Here is a 16,828-nt window from a genome sequence, read left to right as displayed (position 1 = left end):
CCCGCAGCTTTGGGCAGGAGGGGGGGTGGGGACCCGCCGCCGCCGCCGCGGCCCCTGAGCACCATCCGCTCCTCCGCCTGCGCGCGCGCCCAGAAGAGATCCGGATGGAGATCTCCTGAGATGGATCTGGATTAAGGCGGCGGGGGACACAGGAGGAGGGAGGGAGGAGGAGGAGGGAGGAGGAGGCGGAGATCCAGGAGGAGGAGGGGGAGGGGGAGGAGGAGGAGGAGGAGGAGGAGGAGGAGGAGGAGGGATCGCCTGGCCGGGGGAGAGCGAGCGAGCGATGGAGTTGAGCCTCGACGGGCTCGGCAGCCTCCACCAGGCGGGCGAGCTCTTGAGCTCCGCCGGGGCGCACGCCCGGCAGCCTCCGCCTCCTCCTCCGCCGCCTCCCCCTCCGCCTCCTCCCCCGTCGGCGCACCGCAACCTCGTCTCCTCGCACGGCCGGCCGGCCATGGTCTCCAGCATGGCGTCCATCCTCGACGGGGCGGGAGACTACCGGCCGGAGCACACCTTGGGCGGCCCTCTCCACCCGGCTATGAGCATGGCTTGCGAGTCGCCCTCGGGGATGAGCACCTACACGACTCTGACGCCTCTGCAGCACCTGCCGCCCATCTCCACCGTCTCCGAGAAGTTCCACCACCATCACCATCCTCACCACCACCCGCACCACCACCCGCACCACCCGCCGCACCACCAGCGGCTCTCCGGGAGCGTCAGCGGCAGCTTCACCCTCATGCGCGAGGAGCGCAGCTTGGCCGCCTCCATGGGGAACTTGTACGGCCACTACCCGAAGGACATGCCGTCTATGGGGCAGGCGCTGTCGCCCCTCTCCAACGGCCTGAGCCTACACAACGGGCAGCAGTCGCTGGCCCCCTACGGCCCCGGCGCCCACCTGGCTGGAGACAAGTTACTTTCGCCCAACGGCTTCGACCCTCACATGCTATCCAGGAGCGAGGAACACCTGGCGCGGGGTCTGGGGGCTCCGGCCTCCGGCATGATGTCCTCTCTGAATGGCATGCACCCCCACGGAGGACACCCCCACGGGCAAGCCAACGGCGCCCTGCTGGGCGAGCGGGAGAGGCAAGGCTCGTCCGCGTCGGGCTCGCAAGGCGGCGGCTCCGGGCAGGTGGAAGAGATCAACACCAAGGAAGTGGCGCAGCGGATCACGGCCGAGCTGAAGCGCTACAGCATCCCGCAGGCCATCTTCGCCCAGCGGATCCTGTGTCGCTCGCAGGGCACCCTTTCCGACCTCCTGAGGAACCCCAAGCCGTGGAGTAAGCTGAAGTCCGGGCGGGAGACCTTCCGACGGATGTGGAAATGGTTGCAGGAACCGGAGTTCCAGAGGATGTCTGCCTTGAGGCTGGCGGGTAGGTGGCTTCGCGTTAGGGACTAGAAACTTGGGGGGCTGCGTGGCGGGGTCCGGAGAGGGGTGCGGGGCGGGAGCCAAACAGCTGTAAATTTCGCACATACGCACACTTGGCCGCCTGGACTCTCCACTTTGACGCGCGCCTCTCTGGAAGAGGGAACACGGTCGTCTGAACGCCCGCGGGGAATGTCATAGGCGGGCGGGGGTGAGAGAGAAAGAATGGAAGGGGGGTGTCTAGGGGAAGAAGCGGAGGAATCGTTGGGGAGCGGGAGGGGTGTGCTTGTGAAAGGAATGAGACAGGAACTCCCGCCCCTACAAGAAAAGTGTGATTTACAGGTGTGTGGGTCAGGATGCGTGTACGCTGATTCGCGGCCCCGAGCCTCAGGGAAAGTGGCTGGCGTGTGTGAGGATCAGCTCCGGCGGAGGTGACACCCCCTCCTCATCCCCTCTTGGCTGCATAACTTTTATCATCGCCTCCATTTGCTAGGGTATTGGGGGGAAGGTCTGTTCACACGTTCCATCCCTGCCCGTTGCCGCGTGTCGAGAAAGGGAGCGGCGGCGTTCCAGGGAAAAGGGGGGGGGGAGATGCGCAAGGCCAACACGCAGATCAATGTTTATTCAGTCTTGCGCTCCCCGCCCCCGGTTTTCTGCACAATATACATTGGGGCCTATTCCTCTCTCCTTTCTGTCTATGAATCGTCCTGATCGCTGGCTGCAGGGCGCATCTGGGGACAACTGCAGCGCCCTAGGGTCTCTGCTTACTCAGGAGTAAGCCCGCTTGGCTTGAATGGGCCTTACTCCCGGGGCAAGAGAGCGAGGGGGCTTCTTTTGTTCGTCCCTGCTCAGAACAGACCCGTTGAAATTGAAAGGGCACGACCAATTTAGGTGCGCTCATTTCAACGCCTCTGCTCTGATTCAGCTACAACCCTGAATATTTTACCCCGGAATTGATGGCGAATATAATGCCTGGTGTGAGCCACGTGTTTAACACACAGGCACAGCGTTCAGACGTGCGCAAGAGCAGAATCCGGGTGCTAGCTAAGGCACGGGCGAAGCGTGATCCGTTTTCTACTTCGGTTAGACACACACACACACAGAAATAGAGAGACACGCGTCGGTCCATCCATCTATCCAAACGTTTTAGGACACTGGGCCGCCTCCGTTCTACCTCACGGGGTTGACGATTAAATGAGGCGGGAGAGAGAACCACGTAGGCCACGTTTGAGAGTAAAAGTCCTGCTCAGAAGGATACCCATTAAAACGAACCAAGGCCTAAACTAGGCACGTCTATCCGTGTCCATTAGTCTACCCTGAGCAGTGCGTAACCGTTGAAGGCAAAACCTATTAAAACGCATGGGGTCCACTGGACTCAGCGAGTCTCTGAGCAAAACCGAGCGCTCTATGGCGCACCAGAGGCGCGCGCGATCCGCTTTGCAACGAGGACCTCATCCTGCGATGCCCGCAGACGGGTGGGGGAATAGGCAGTTTCAGAATCCAGAGGGATCGAGGAGGAAAAAGAGAGAAAGCGGGGGCGAGAGAGGACGCGCGGGTCTCTGCCTGCAAGGAACTTGCAAAGTCTAAAATCCGCAATTGCCTCAGGGATCGAATGCAGTTGAATGCGCTTATTTACACTACTCTGTGATCCCCTATATGTGTATATGTGTATATGTGTATATGAATGGGACTTGCTGATGAAGGGCATATAATAATAATAATAATAATAATAATAATAATAATAATAATAATAATAATAATAATAATATTTCCCATCTGACTAATTGCCCCAGCCACTCTGGGCTGCTCCCAACAGAATATTAAAAAACATAATTAATATTAATATTAATAATGCTCAAATGAATGAACACGCTTCACCTACAGAGAGGGAATTCTCCTCCGCCTTACTCATCCTCTCATTCTCTCCTTCCCCTTATCCATCTGAACGTTTATTCTATCTATCCATCTCTCGCCAGCCGAAAGCTCGCTTTTAAACAGATGGGTTCTTTAACTGGCCCTATTAATTAATAAATGAATCCCGAAACGGAATCCCCCTTCCTTCCTCACCCGTAGCAGCTTCCTGTCTGGTTGTACACTTGTCAATCGTGCGCGCGCGTGTGCGCGCGCGCGTGTGTGGACAGATTATACGCGGTCTTGACAACTTGGCAACTGCGTTTTATTCACAGCAGATTTTCGCTGATCAACGGGTATAAAGAGGAACGTGGGCGTGTGTGGTGTCTTTAAAATGCCGTTTCGTTTTAAACGATTTTAATATTTTTATTATTATAGATATACACTTTCATAGGGTCTACTCTGAGCAGGGCGCAACACTAGATATTATTATTTGCATTCCTTACCGCTCCTTCACCATTATATATAGTAAGGAATGCAAATAATAATATCTAGTGTTGCGCCCTGCTCAGAGTAGACCCTAAGGGACACGAATAACGAATGTCAACTCCAACTAAATTACACTAAAAGGAGGACCTCTTGAAATCGATAGGCCTAAAATCTTTTCGGCCGCGCATTTCAGCTTGAGCCAACCCATAGGCAATTTTTCTGGATGGAATATGCAGAAATTGCGAAACTTACTGGAAGAAATAAGAAACCGAGACTTTTAAAAATCAGAATGGGGGGAAATTTACTAGCTAGCTGAAGATGCATTGTAGACAACTTAAAACATTAGCAGGATTGACATAAACATGTCCAGTAAGAAATAATGAAAAGGGAATACGAAGGGGAAATTAATAAACCGGCTTGAACTGGATTAATAATAATAATAATAATAATAATAATAATAATAATAATAATATTTGTATGCGACCCATCTGATATAAACCAAGTAACCGCAGAAAGGAGGGAAGGAAAGTCGATGGAAATGCAGATTGATTATGTAAAGATTTGGGGGGTGTTTTAAAAAATGAGAAAATGAGAATTATTATTAATTTTTTTAAAAAAAGACAATTTTGACACCCCTTCCCTTCGATAACTGCGGCCTGGGGCAGAGCAAACCCATTGAAACGGAGGGAGAAGAGGAAGTCAGTCAAGTCAATGGGTCTACCGGCTAGTCTGAGCAGAATTTAGCCAAATAATTGCAGCCCATAGTAGCCGCTACTCCTTTGCTTAATAACAAGAGGGCCTCTGGAGCGGCAAGGAAAATAATGCGCCTTTCTAATAAAAAGCGAGGGTTTTAAAAAGAAACGCGTGGGTGGATTAAATGCCGAGCACTTTGCGGATTCTGGAACCATCATTTTTTAAAAAAACAAAAAAACAAGGAACCAAACATTGAGAAATAGGTTGATAGCTTCGAAGATGGAGATGGCGGAATATACATCTTAATATCTGTGGTTAGATAGGCGAGAGGAATCGGTGCCCTAAGGAACGCTTAGAGCAATAGGCGTGGAGAGGCGAGGGAGAATTTAAGGGCCTTGAAAGGTTTGCCAGTGAGCCCAGAGGTGAGGGACATCCCTGCCTGGAGGGCTACCTCTGTACCCCACCCCGTGTGGAATTTCCACCCGTGACTTCAGAGGAAATAAATACCTGGTTTGGGCGCACAGTCAGCCCCAGAAACCCATTATTTCCCCCCCAGTTTCCTGTTTCCAACGCTGGTCAGATGCATTCTAGACCAGGGAAGGTCTAGGGGGACAGCCATAGTTTGATTGATGGATGGATGGATGGATGGATGGATGGATGGATGGATGGATGGATGGTACTCCTCAAAACCTACCATGGGATCGCCAGTGAACACTGTCGCGTGTGCGCCAGTTTGGACACGCTGGCCCTCTCCACTGACAGGCCTGAAGAACACAAGAACACAGTGCCGGATCAGGCCAGTGACCAGCCCAGATTGTTGTTGTTTAGTCGTTTAGCTGTGTCCGACTCTTCGTGACCCCCTGGACCAGAGCACGCCAGGCCCTCCTGTCTTCCACTGCCTCCCGCAGTTTGGTCAAACTCATGCTGGCAGCTTCCAGAACACTGTCCCACCATCTCGTCCTCTGTCATCCCCTTCTCCTTGCGCCCTCCATCTTTCCCAACATCAGGGTCTTTTCCAGGGAGTCTTCTCTTCTCATGAGGTGGCCAAAGTCTTGGAGCTTCAGCTTCAGGATCTGTCCTTCCAGTGAGCTCTCAGGGCTGATTTCCTTAAGAATGGATAGGTTTGATCTTCTTGCAGTCCATGGGACTCTCAAGAGTCTCCTCCAGCACCAGAATTCAAAAGCATCCATTCTTCGGCGATCAGCCTTCTTGATGGTCCAGCTCTCACTTCCATACATCACTACTGGGAAAACCAGAGCTTGAACTATACGGACCTTTGTTGGCAAGGTGATGTCTCTGCTTTCTAAACGCTGCTGCTTCCTTAACCCCTCGTGTTTGCATAGCCCCCTTTTCCAGTGCTCCGCAGAATCTTGTGGCCGCGAGTCCCGCGGGCCCAGCCTCTTCCCCGGGTGAAGGACGCTCTCCTCGGGCCTGAGCCGGAGGGAGATGTCGGTCGCAAGGGGAGCATTCAAAGCGCTTGGGACCCGCCCCGCCCTTTCCCTGCCCGCACCCTTTCTCTTACCCATATTTCTGCTGTTTTTAAACCTCCTTTTCCCAGTCCATATTTCATTATTTCCTTCCATCCAACCCTCGATTTCTCTTCTCCTCCCTCCCTCCTTTCTCAGTCTCTCCTTCCTCGACCTCCCTCCATCCGTCTCTTCCTAAACTCATATGCATATAAGAGGAAAGATGGAGTCAGTTTTATTATCCCACCCCCACCCCCCCATTCCCAAGGCTAGGATGTTGCTGAATAGGTCAAAATCAGCTGATCTCAGTGACCTCTTCCCCCCCCTCGACCCCCTCCTCCCCCCCCCTCTCCCTCGCAGGCGGATCGATAGTATAGCTCCTTCATTTTTACAAATGGCGGCGAGGATCAATTATCTATAACCGAGGCAACGCGGCTCAGATTGGGAGAGTGAGAGAGGCCAGTCTAGTAAACAGACCCTTTTGTGGGCGAAGGGTTCTGTTTCCTGTCCCATCCGGCTTAATTCGGATTCGGAGAGGGCTCTGTGTGAATGGAATCGCGCGCAAAAACACACACACACAAACAACGCAACCCTTCAAGGCTTTTTGATGAGGACTATACGAAAATATTGTCAGCCAGATCTTACTAACGCGCTGCTTTCGGGAAAGCTCGGCACACCGGAGCGACTCCGTTTACACGGAGCTTGATCCTACTACGCACAATCCAGTGTTTGTTCGTTTTGCTGCTTTCGAAAAAACTCGGCACACCGGAGCGACTCCGTTTACACGGAGCTTGATCCTATTACGCACAATCCAGTGTTTGTTTTAATTTAAAATAGCGTGGGTGAGAGCGGGGAGAAGGGAGATTACTTCATTTGCTACCTGTTATTTACCCAGTGGAATTGGGAGGCGCCCAAACAGACCAAAGTCCAACCCCCCCCCCCAACCCACGTTGCCAACTGGTGTATCTGGAAAGCACACAAAACGAATAGCCCCCTGTCTCTCTCCGTTTTATTTCCCCTGGAATCTAGTGTTCACAGATAGACTGCCGTTGAAGAGGGAGGTTCCATCTTTTTCGCCTTTGCTTACTCCTCCGTGACTTTGCTTTCTCTTTTTTCCCAATTTTCAAAATTAATTTTCACAAAATAATAAACGAACAAAACACACAAAGAAACATAAATCACAACCTTATTAAAATTACACTTATTAACATTAAGTGACTTCCTGGCTTCCCCTTGGTTGAATTTCCATGCATCTCCTTATAACAGCTTTCCAAATCCAAATTCTTATATACTTACAGTAACTTAGTCCATTAACATATATCTTTTCAATTCAAAATTGTACATGTTAAACGTCACTTAACTTATATAAATCCCTAAGCCAATCTGTTGCCTGCAAGCTATTTCCAATTAGTTTAACTTAACAAATTTAGCTAAATAATCGTTGAATTTTGTCCATTCTTCCTGATACTCCTCCTCCTTCTGGTCGCGGACTCTTCCGGTCAGGTCGGCCAGCTCCGAAAAACCCATCATCTTCATCTGCCATTCTTCCACCATTGGTAATTCTTGGGTTGCCCACTTTTTAGCTAATAAAATCTGAGCAGCAGTTGTGGCATACAAAAACAATTTAACATCTTTCTTGGGCAATTCCAGACAGTCAGCGGGCAGGTAGGGTCTCATCCTGCGTACCAGGTGGAGTTGGTAGACAGCTGCCCTGGATACAGAACTGACCTGCACCTCCATGGACAGCTGTGAGTCCAGAATGACTCCCAGGCTGCACACCTGGTCCTTCAGGGGCACAGTTACCCCATTCAGGACCAGGGAGTCCTCCACACCTGCCCGCCCCCTGTCCCCCAAGAACAGTACTTCTGTCTTGTCAGGATTCAACCTCAATCCAAAGACTGTGCCACTCCAGAAGTTGCGGAGGTGCTACAACTCCAACCTCTGGTCCCACTGGCTGAGTCTGTTGGGAGTTGGATAATGCACCATCTCCTGTCGGCTATTATCACAGAATCACAGGGTGGCAAGAAGTGGCGGAAGGCACCTCACCCTCCGAAGGGCATCTAGTCCGACCCCCTTGCAAATGCAGGAATCTTTCGCCCAGCGCAGGATTCGAACCCAGTGCCCTGAAATGACGAGGAGGATTGAAGAACGCTGATGGGTTCTCCTGTCACCTAGACATGAAGTTCCTGGCAGGATTTGAGATATAAGCAGTGGATTAGTGAAAGAATTAAACGACACTGGAGTTAAGATAGCAAAAACGTATTTTTATTTTCATTATGTATTTTGTAGTTTTATATATCTTGGTTTTATTCTGTGAACCGCCCTGAGACCCCACCAGGTGTTTAATATATATATATATATAGGGGTATGATTTAGTTGGGAATCATAATAATGCATTTAGCATTTAGCATATATATATATTTTAAGAGGATGATTTAGTTGGGAACACAGGGCATAATAATGCATTTAGCATATTGCCTTTGAGACCTGAAAGATGATCCAAAAAGCTGACAATGTTGTTGGGTTGTTTTTTTTTAAGCCATAGGATATTGAAATATAAACCAGAACGCCATTCTGGTTGTTAAAACGTTATAAACTCAGGAAGATAAAAACAGATCATAGCCTCAGCAAAAATGCCACCTGTGTAAAGAATTCCGCCGAGCTAAAATCTATAGAGACTACTGCTAATGTATTGCAGCGCTAATGTAGCCAGTTGCTTTTTCCAAAATGTTTGTGTGCATGGGAGAGGGTTCAAGTATGATTCAGCTCGAGCAAACCACTTTGGAATCCCATAGATTTTAAAGGAAGCCTTCTGGGATATAATGGGCCTGCTCCCAGGTAAGCAAGCATGTAGGGCAAAGGGTTATTATGGGCCAGCAGCTCCACTCAGGGATGCAGGTGGCGCTGTGGGTTAAACCACAGAGCCTAGGGCTTGCCAGAAGGTCGGTGGCTTAATTGGGGGCTCTAGTAATTTAATTCAGAAGGGGACAGAGAGCCTTTATGTGTTATTGTGAGTCTGGCTTCGGCTGGGGAGGGCGGGATATAAATAAAATTTATTATTATTATTATTATTGTTGTTGTTTTATCCTTGCAGATGTACCGATCCATAGTTTCAGATCTGCTTTCTTTTTTTTCTTTTTTTAAAAGATATTTATTGAAATTTTGAACAGTAAAACAAACTTCACAATCAAAACAGAAAAAAGAGAAAGAAAACATTATCACATTCAAATAAAAACAGAAAAATGCAATACCAAGCATAAAAAAGGTAGAAGAAAAATGACATAAAAAAGACATAAAAATCCAGTTTCTTGCTTATTGTTTTCATAACCCTCCTTCCTGACTTCCTCACATCTCCCTTTTCTGTGTTCCCTTTTACACAATCGCATTCAGCGGTGCCTTACCCTCTTTCAAATCTTATTCTATGTTATACATTTCAACTGCTATGTCTCCAATTTTTCCCTTTATATCATTTTGTTTAAATCTGACATAATGTTATTCTAGCTTTTTCACCCTTATTCTTATAGTTTCAGATCTGCTTTCTGCCAATCCCTGTATATCCTGCAAGACTTATGTCAAAATATTTGCGTGTGTTGTGTGTGTTTGTGTGTTTGTGTGAACTTGGCAGCTTCCCCTCACTCTCCCATTGTGTTCACATGGGATGGAAGCTAATTCGTATTAGATGATTATGACGAGGTAGGAGGTGGCGATGTATGTTTACCCGTCTTCACGAAGCATCACCAGCAAAAGGGGGTTAAATAATATAAACTCTGACCACTAGAAGCTTGCAATTTAATTTACCGTCTTTTTCGCTCTATAAGACGCACCAGACCACAAGACGCACCTAGTTTTTGGAGGAGGAAAACAAGAAAAAAAATATTCTGAATCCCAGAAGCCAGAACAGCAAGAGGGATCGCTGCGCAGTGAAAGCAGCAATCCCTCTTGCTGTTCTGGCTTCTGGGATAGCTGCGCAGCCTGCATTCGCCCCATAAGACGCACACACATTTCCCCTTACTTTTTAGGAGGGGAAAAAGTGAGTCTTATAGAGCAAAAAATACGGTATGTCACGGTACTGCACTGTTTCCCAAACCTGGGTCTCTGGCTGTTTTTAGACTACAATTCCCATCATCCCTGAGTGCTGGTCTTGCTAGCTGGGGATGATGGGAGTTGTAGTCCCGAAAAAACAGCTTGGGAAAAAGTTTGGGAAGAGCTGCTCCACTGGTTAAAAGGTGTTTGAAATGCCACAGGTAGGATGGAATACTTATAGAGGCCTTCTTCCCCTTTCTGTTTCTGGAATCCACTGGGTCCCCTTTCAAAGAATAGTAAGTTGGAAGAATGTGGACGGGTTGGGAGATAGAGGTGTCTTTGAGGATAACAGTTGCCACATTCAGACGGAAGGCCTGTGGACAGGATCATTAGAAAGCCTTGTTATCAGAGGAAGGTCATGTGGCTAGTCCTCAAGAGTCTTGGATGCACGAAACTGCAGGCTTCCTTGTTCTGGGCAGGATTCCAGGAGAGAACAAGGACTCCTTCTGAGACACAAGAGGCACCCTCTCCTAAGCGTGAAGCCATCCTGCCGCAGTTCTCCATGAATCTGAACGATCCAGTCGCACAGGTTCCCTCGTTCCAGAAAATATTCAGCTTGAGGGATGCATTTATCGTGTTTTTAATATTCGGTTGGGAGCCACCCAGAGCGGGGTATAAATAATGTATTATTATTATTAATATTATTATTATTATTATTATTATTTAATATTATTATTGGCTGGGACATGGATGGCGCTGTGGGTTAAACCACAGAGCCTAGGGCTTGCCGATCAGAAGGTCGGCGGTTCGAATCCCCGCAATGACGGGGTGAGCTCCCGTTGCTCAGTCCCTGCTGCTGCCAACCTGACAGTTCGAAAGCACGTCAAAGTGCAAGTAGATAAATAGGTACCGCTCCGGCGGGAAGGTAAACGGCGTTTCCATGCGCTGCTCTGGTTCGCCAGAAGCGGCTTAGTCCTGCTGGCCACATGACCTGGAAGCTGTACGCCGGCTCCCTCGGCCAATAAAGCGAGATGAGCACAGCAACCCCAGAGTTGGCCACGACTGGACCTAAAGATCAGGGGTCCCTTTACCTTTACCTAATATTATTATTGCAAGAGGAAGCAGCTTACGGCAGAGAAGGGGGTGTTATTAGACAAATTTAGAGGGTCAGGTGGCTATCAGTACCATGTTCGCAGACGGTTTTCTTCCAAATAACAATTTGGAGAACCACGATGAAAAAATCTGATTGCTAGACGGGAGGAAAAGAGGCTTTTCATCTCGTCCAGCAAAGCTGCAGGTCCTTAAAGAATTTCAGAGGAGGACTTCTCCCAGCAAAACATCACACTGACGAAAACCTGAATCTTGACGTGTGTGTGTATGTCCCCTTCTAGTGATAGATGTGGACAGTGCAGTCCTATACGTATTATTATTATTATTATTATTATTATTATTATTATTATTATTATTATTATTATTATTTAGACCGCCCTATACCTGCAGGTCTGAGGGCAGTTCACAAGACATGAAAACACAGAATACATAACCAAAACGAAAACAACAACCCAATAACGCCATGTCTACCCAGAAGTAACCCTTCCTGAGTCCAATGGGACTCCCAGGGAGGTGTGCCTAGGATTGCGTCAAAATCAAAGCGGCCTTTTAAAGGATTTCTTGGAGCAAGGTTCCTAGGACTTTGGAGACGAACCTTTTGAGATGCGTTGCTTTCTGACAGGGGAACTGTGATTTGTGTGGTTTTGGTCAGAAGGTGGATTGCAGACAGGAACCTTTCATGGCAATGCCACTATTCCAATCTCTTCCTTGCACCAAGAATATCTCCTTACACCTGGTGTGGAGACACCTAGACGCACTGGAGCCCACAGTCTCTCCAGCCAACGTGTCTACAATTATGTCTGCGTAGATTTTCAAAGTAAGACAATTACAGGCCTACTCCAGACCTTCCAAGTGTCCCCATTTCCCGGGAACTGTCCCAAATTTACAGAAGACATCCTGGCTTCGCATTCCCAGAATGTCCCACTTTTCCTTAGGACGTCCCTATTTTCAACGGAGAAATGTTGGAGGGTATAGAGTTAAGCAACCCTGCAGCCAAGGAGATAGGTAACTAGACCATGGGCAGGCAAACTAAGGCCCGGGGGCCGGATTGACCCAATCGCCTTCTCAATCCGGCCCACGGACGGTCCAGGAATCAGCATGTTTTTACATGAGTAAAATGTGTCTTTTTATTCAAAATGCATCTCTGGGTTATTTGTGGGGCATAGGAATTCGTTCTTCTTTTTTTTCAAAATATAGTCTGCCCCCCCCCAAGGTCTGAGGGACAGTGGACTGGCCCCCTGCTGAAAAAGTTCGCTGACCCCTGATTACTAGACCTTTAGAAGACATCTGAACGCAGGGAAGTTTTTTTTTAATGTTTTGTTATGTTTTTATATATGTTGGAAGCCACCCAGAGTGGCTGGGGAAATGCAGTCAGATGGGCAGGGTATTATTATTAATAAAAATAAAATAAAATAAAATAAAATAAAATAAAATAAAATAAAATAAAATAAAATAAAATAAAATAAAATAAAATAAAACAAAATAAAACAAAACAAAACAAAACAAAATAAAACAAAATAAATAAAATAAAATAAAATAAAATAAAATAAAATAAAATAAAATAAAATAAAATAAAATAAAATAAAATAAAATAAAATAAAATAAAATAAAATAAAATAAAAAACAGTTCTGGAATAGGATGTCCCTATTTTCGTCGGAGAAATGTCGGAGGGTGTGTTCTGCTCTTTCAGATTTTACTTGTGCAGCAGGGATGAAGGGAACCAGTGACACCCCCCCAGCCGAAACCCCCAACCCTATCATCCTCAACCCTGAGAAATCCCAAAGGCCACCTGGGTCCTCCATAGGTGTAAAGCTTATGAGAACTACCCATGGAGATGATCTTGAGGTGCCACCAGTCTGGAGTTCTAATGGGGAAAGGAGACCCAGGCAGAACGGGGACTCATTCAGAGATGTTCGGTGGTGGGGCAACCTCTCTTTGAGTGCTGCAATGGGGGCGGGGCTGAGGGATCGGGTCCCCACCCCTCCCGGGGCAAAGGCACGTGGCGCTGCTGCTTCCGGTTCAGCCTCCATGGGAGAAGCTTGGAGAACAGGGACTCTTGCAGGGTTGCATCTTGTCGGACTTCCAGGAGATTCAGAATGACCAAGTCTGCGCTCCAAGGGAGCCAGTTTCCGTCGGAACCTCCCGCCCCTCTCCCCCCAAACCGGTTCCAAACCGGTTTCTGTCGCCCTCAGCGCTTGGAGCCGAAGAGCACACACTCTCCTTTAAAAAAAATAAATATAAATAAAGTCCAAAGGGATTTGCCAAAAGCCATTTACACCTCCTGCCTAATGAGCGCGTTGGACAGAGTCCACTTCTCACCGTCTGCCAATGGCAGCGGTCCAACCCGGAGGTTCTTCCATTCCACGAGGCTGCTTGCCTGGCTTAGATCTTCAGAGGAGCCTCTCTCAGCAGCCCTGGCGGGGTTCAGAAGGACACGGGTTTCCGGCGGCGCCGTTTCGCACGTGACGGCGTACACGTGTCGCCCTTGCGCGAATGTCATCTCCCGTCAAGGGGTGGGTGGGGAGGTTATACTCAGCGAGCCAGCCGTCCTCACTGATAATTCCACATAATTTTAAAGATTTACAAAAAAATGGAAAGTGTGTGTTGGTGTGTGTGAGAGCGCGCGCGCTGAGAAACCCAGCCACTTGGGCGGGGTATAAATAATATTTTTTTTATTATTATTATTATTATTATTATTATTATTATTATTATTATTATTATTAAAAACAGATCCAGTTGGTTTCAAGATGTCTGCCACGGATTCGAGTAGGAAATACACAGAAATTATCCTTTTGAATATACTCTCATACACACACCGTATGCCGATATTTAATATGCATATAATCAACAAATCAGGCATAATCCAGTAAAAAGGGGTATTTTTAAACTGCCATCTACTGGGGGCGGGGCGTTGATTTAGCTCACGCCAAACCCTTCAGAATTGTGAAACGAATTAGGAAATGAAGGTTTAATTTTGGTTAGATTAATAAAGATTGGTTAGATTAATAAAGGTTTAGCGTTACCTCGCGTCCCCTATTCACCATAATGCAGGATCTGTTTTTCTTAAAATATTGTTTATAAGATTGTAATGCACATTTCTCTGCACACTAGGATAGTCACAAATATATTTTATTTATTATTATTATTATTTCTTCTTCCCTTCATTCTTGCTGTACGTGTAAAATCTGAAAGAGTAGAACATACCCTCCAACATTTCTCCGATGAAAATAGGGACATCCTATTCCAGAACTGCTGATGCTGTTTTATTATTATTATTATTATTATTATTATTATTATTATTATTATTATTACTACTACTACTATTATTATTATTAACACCCTGCCCATCTGACTGGGTTTCCCCAGCCACTCTGGGCAGCTTACAGCACATATAAAAACATAATAAAAAATCAAGCATAATAAAAAATGTGTTATATAGCTCCATGGTGATATCCAGTGTTATTCTCATTTTGGCTCAAGAAAATCACTATTTTATAGTTCAAATCGGGGAAAAGAAATACAATAAATGGACAAAAGTACAATGATTCACGTGCCTTCCTCTTGGCACGTTTCTCCCTCGCGTCCTGAGTTCGAGTGTCTTCAAAGCCCATGACACCTTTGGTAAAGGCTGTTCTCCAACTGGAGCGCTCGCAGGCCAGTGTTTCCCAGTTGTCGGTGTTTATAACTAGATTTTTAAAGATTTGCCTTGAGACAGTCTTTGAACCTCTTTTGTTGACCACCAGCATTACGCTTTCCATTCTTAAATTCGGAATAGAGTAGCCGCTTTGGAAGACGATCATCAGGCATCCGCACAACATGACCAGTCCAACGAAGTTGATGTTGAAGAATCATCGCTTCGACACTGGAGATCTTTGCTTCTTCCAGTACACTGGCCTTAGTTCGCCTGTCTTCCCAAGTGATGTGTTTGATGCCTTTAAAAGGACTGAACAGCCGCTCTCTCTCCGTGTCTGGGTTTACGCAGCAGTTAGTTCCGTGAGCTGTGTGCCGGCTCCCTCTATTATTATGGCTGGATATATATACAACTTTTAAAATTACTATTCTGTATACTAGGATGTATCCAGCATTCGTCGCTGCGTAAACCCAATGAAAGTAAACCCATTAATTTCAGCGGACCTGCCCTGAGCTGTGTTTGATAGGCTACAACCCATCCTAGTTAACAAATAGTTACATTGCTATCCAGTTAATTTGCAATTAGTTATTTTTTTGTGCATGTGATATATTGTGTGTGTTTTACATATTTGATCCCCCCGAAAAATATTTTTATTAGTTTTCCAAATTATTACAAATCATACCGAATCACTTTAATTCAATACGATTTCTTAAAATCGGGTTTCCTGTTGCAAACATATTTGACCTGCGTTATGTGTCTGTGTGTGTGTGTGACACCTCTACACATAATGCACGTTTGTACAAACAATACGAGTATATTTTTTCCTCGAAGGTTATGGTCCATACGATATGGAGTAAGCGGATTGACTGAGCTTCGATCCTGGCAGCTTTTGGATCAGCGTCAAAGGCCTGTTCTGAGTAGTCGTATTTGGATCGGGCAATAGCAGGGGAGCGAAAGGAGTCAACGAGAGAGATGGAGGAAGGGAGGAAGAAGAAGGAAGAGAGAGGAAGGAAGGAAGGAAGGAAGGAAGGAAGGAAGGAAGGAAGGAAGGAAGGAAGGAATCTATGGGCCCCAGTCCATCATGATTTAGAAGCGATCCATATGGTTTTGAAGGGGGAATGGTTCACTTCAACAATGGTAGGGTACTGTCCGCGTGCCTCTGCAGGCGGGCGTGGGGAGGGGCGTGGGGAGGGGGCGAAGGCCGCGTGGGGGGGGGGTGTGCCTGGAAGACGCAGAAAGCCCTTTTTATTTTATAATAATAATAATAATAATAATTTATTATTTATACCCCGCCCATCTGGCTGGGCCTCCCCAGCCACTCTGGGCGGCTTCCATAAAAACCAAAAATACAATAAAAGAGCGTATACATACAATTTATAGAGCGTATAGATGCGAGTATATGTCCGTCACTCTCTGCGCGCAAGGGCGAAGATGGGAAAGAAATTTCGCAGGCTTACTAAATGAGGAATGAGGGAGGGGAAGGAAGGAAAGAGAAAGCGGGATGAAAGAAAGAGAGAGAGAAAGGAAGGAAGGAAGGAAGGAAGGAAGGAAGGAAGGAAGGAAGGAAGGGTGAGAGAAAGAAAGAAAGAAGAAAGAAAGAAAGAAAACAGGAGGAAGAAAAGGAGCGAGAGAGAGAGAGAAAGGAAGGAAGAAGGGGAAATTAAAAAGAATAAAGGAAAAGCGGAAGAAAACTCTAAAAAGCGTGACAGGAGGAGGGGAGGGAGGGAAGGAGAGGGAAGGAAGGGTGAAGTAGCAAGAAAAAAGGAAGAGAAAGAAACAGAAGCGATGGAAAGAGAGAATGAGGGACGAAGGGGAAACGAAAAAGAATAAAAAGAACGAAGAGGGAGGAAAAAACGAAAAAGGAAGGGAGGAAGAGAAAGGGAACAGGAAAGAGAGAGAAGGGGAAATAAAAAGAAGGGGAGGTTCATAATTAGGGGACGCGCGCGCGCGTGTGTCTTCACGCGGGCCCTTGGTTTCACACGGAGCCCTGTTCCCTTCTCGCCCTCCGCCCAGGCCTTGGTCTTCCCGGGGTCCCGAGCCTCTCCGCCGAAGCCCGGCTCCTTCTCCGCCCCGGGGGACGCGCGGAGGCAGAGTCGGCGCTGTGCGCCCCTCCCGGATCCTGGCCTTTCTCTCCCCCTCGCCGCCTCCCTCTTCCCCAAAGTGTCTGAGCGGATTATTTATGGGGGGCGAAGCGGTATTCATAC

At 47.4% G+C, this 16,828-nt stretch overlaps 1 protein-coding gene across 1 annotated transcript in view; it reads left to right on the top strand.

The window, feature by feature from the left end:
* Window positions 1-220: 220 nt before the first annotated feature.
* Window positions 221-16,828, top strand: part of LOC114588409 (one cut domain family member 2) — a 61,503-nt gene continuing 44,895 nt past the window's right edge. The window contains exon 1 of the mRNA XM_028713681.2: window positions 221-1,367. Within this exon, the coding sequence (XP_028569514.2) occupies window positions 284-1,367 (1,084 nt within the window). The 5' untranslated portion in view covers window positions 221-283. The remainder of the gene's footprint in view (window positions 1,368-16,828) is intronic.

This window comes from Podarcis muralis, chromosome 18, assembly GCF_964188315.1.
Source record: "Podarcis muralis chromosome 18, rPodMur119.hap1.1, whole genome shotgun sequence".
Taxonomy (NCBI): domain Eukaryota; kingdom Metazoa; phylum Chordata; class Lepidosauria; order Squamata; family Lacertidae; genus Podarcis; species Podarcis muralis.
The sequence above is the reverse complement of the archived record's forward strand: the minus strand, read 5'-3'. Positions and strand labels throughout refer to the sequence as shown.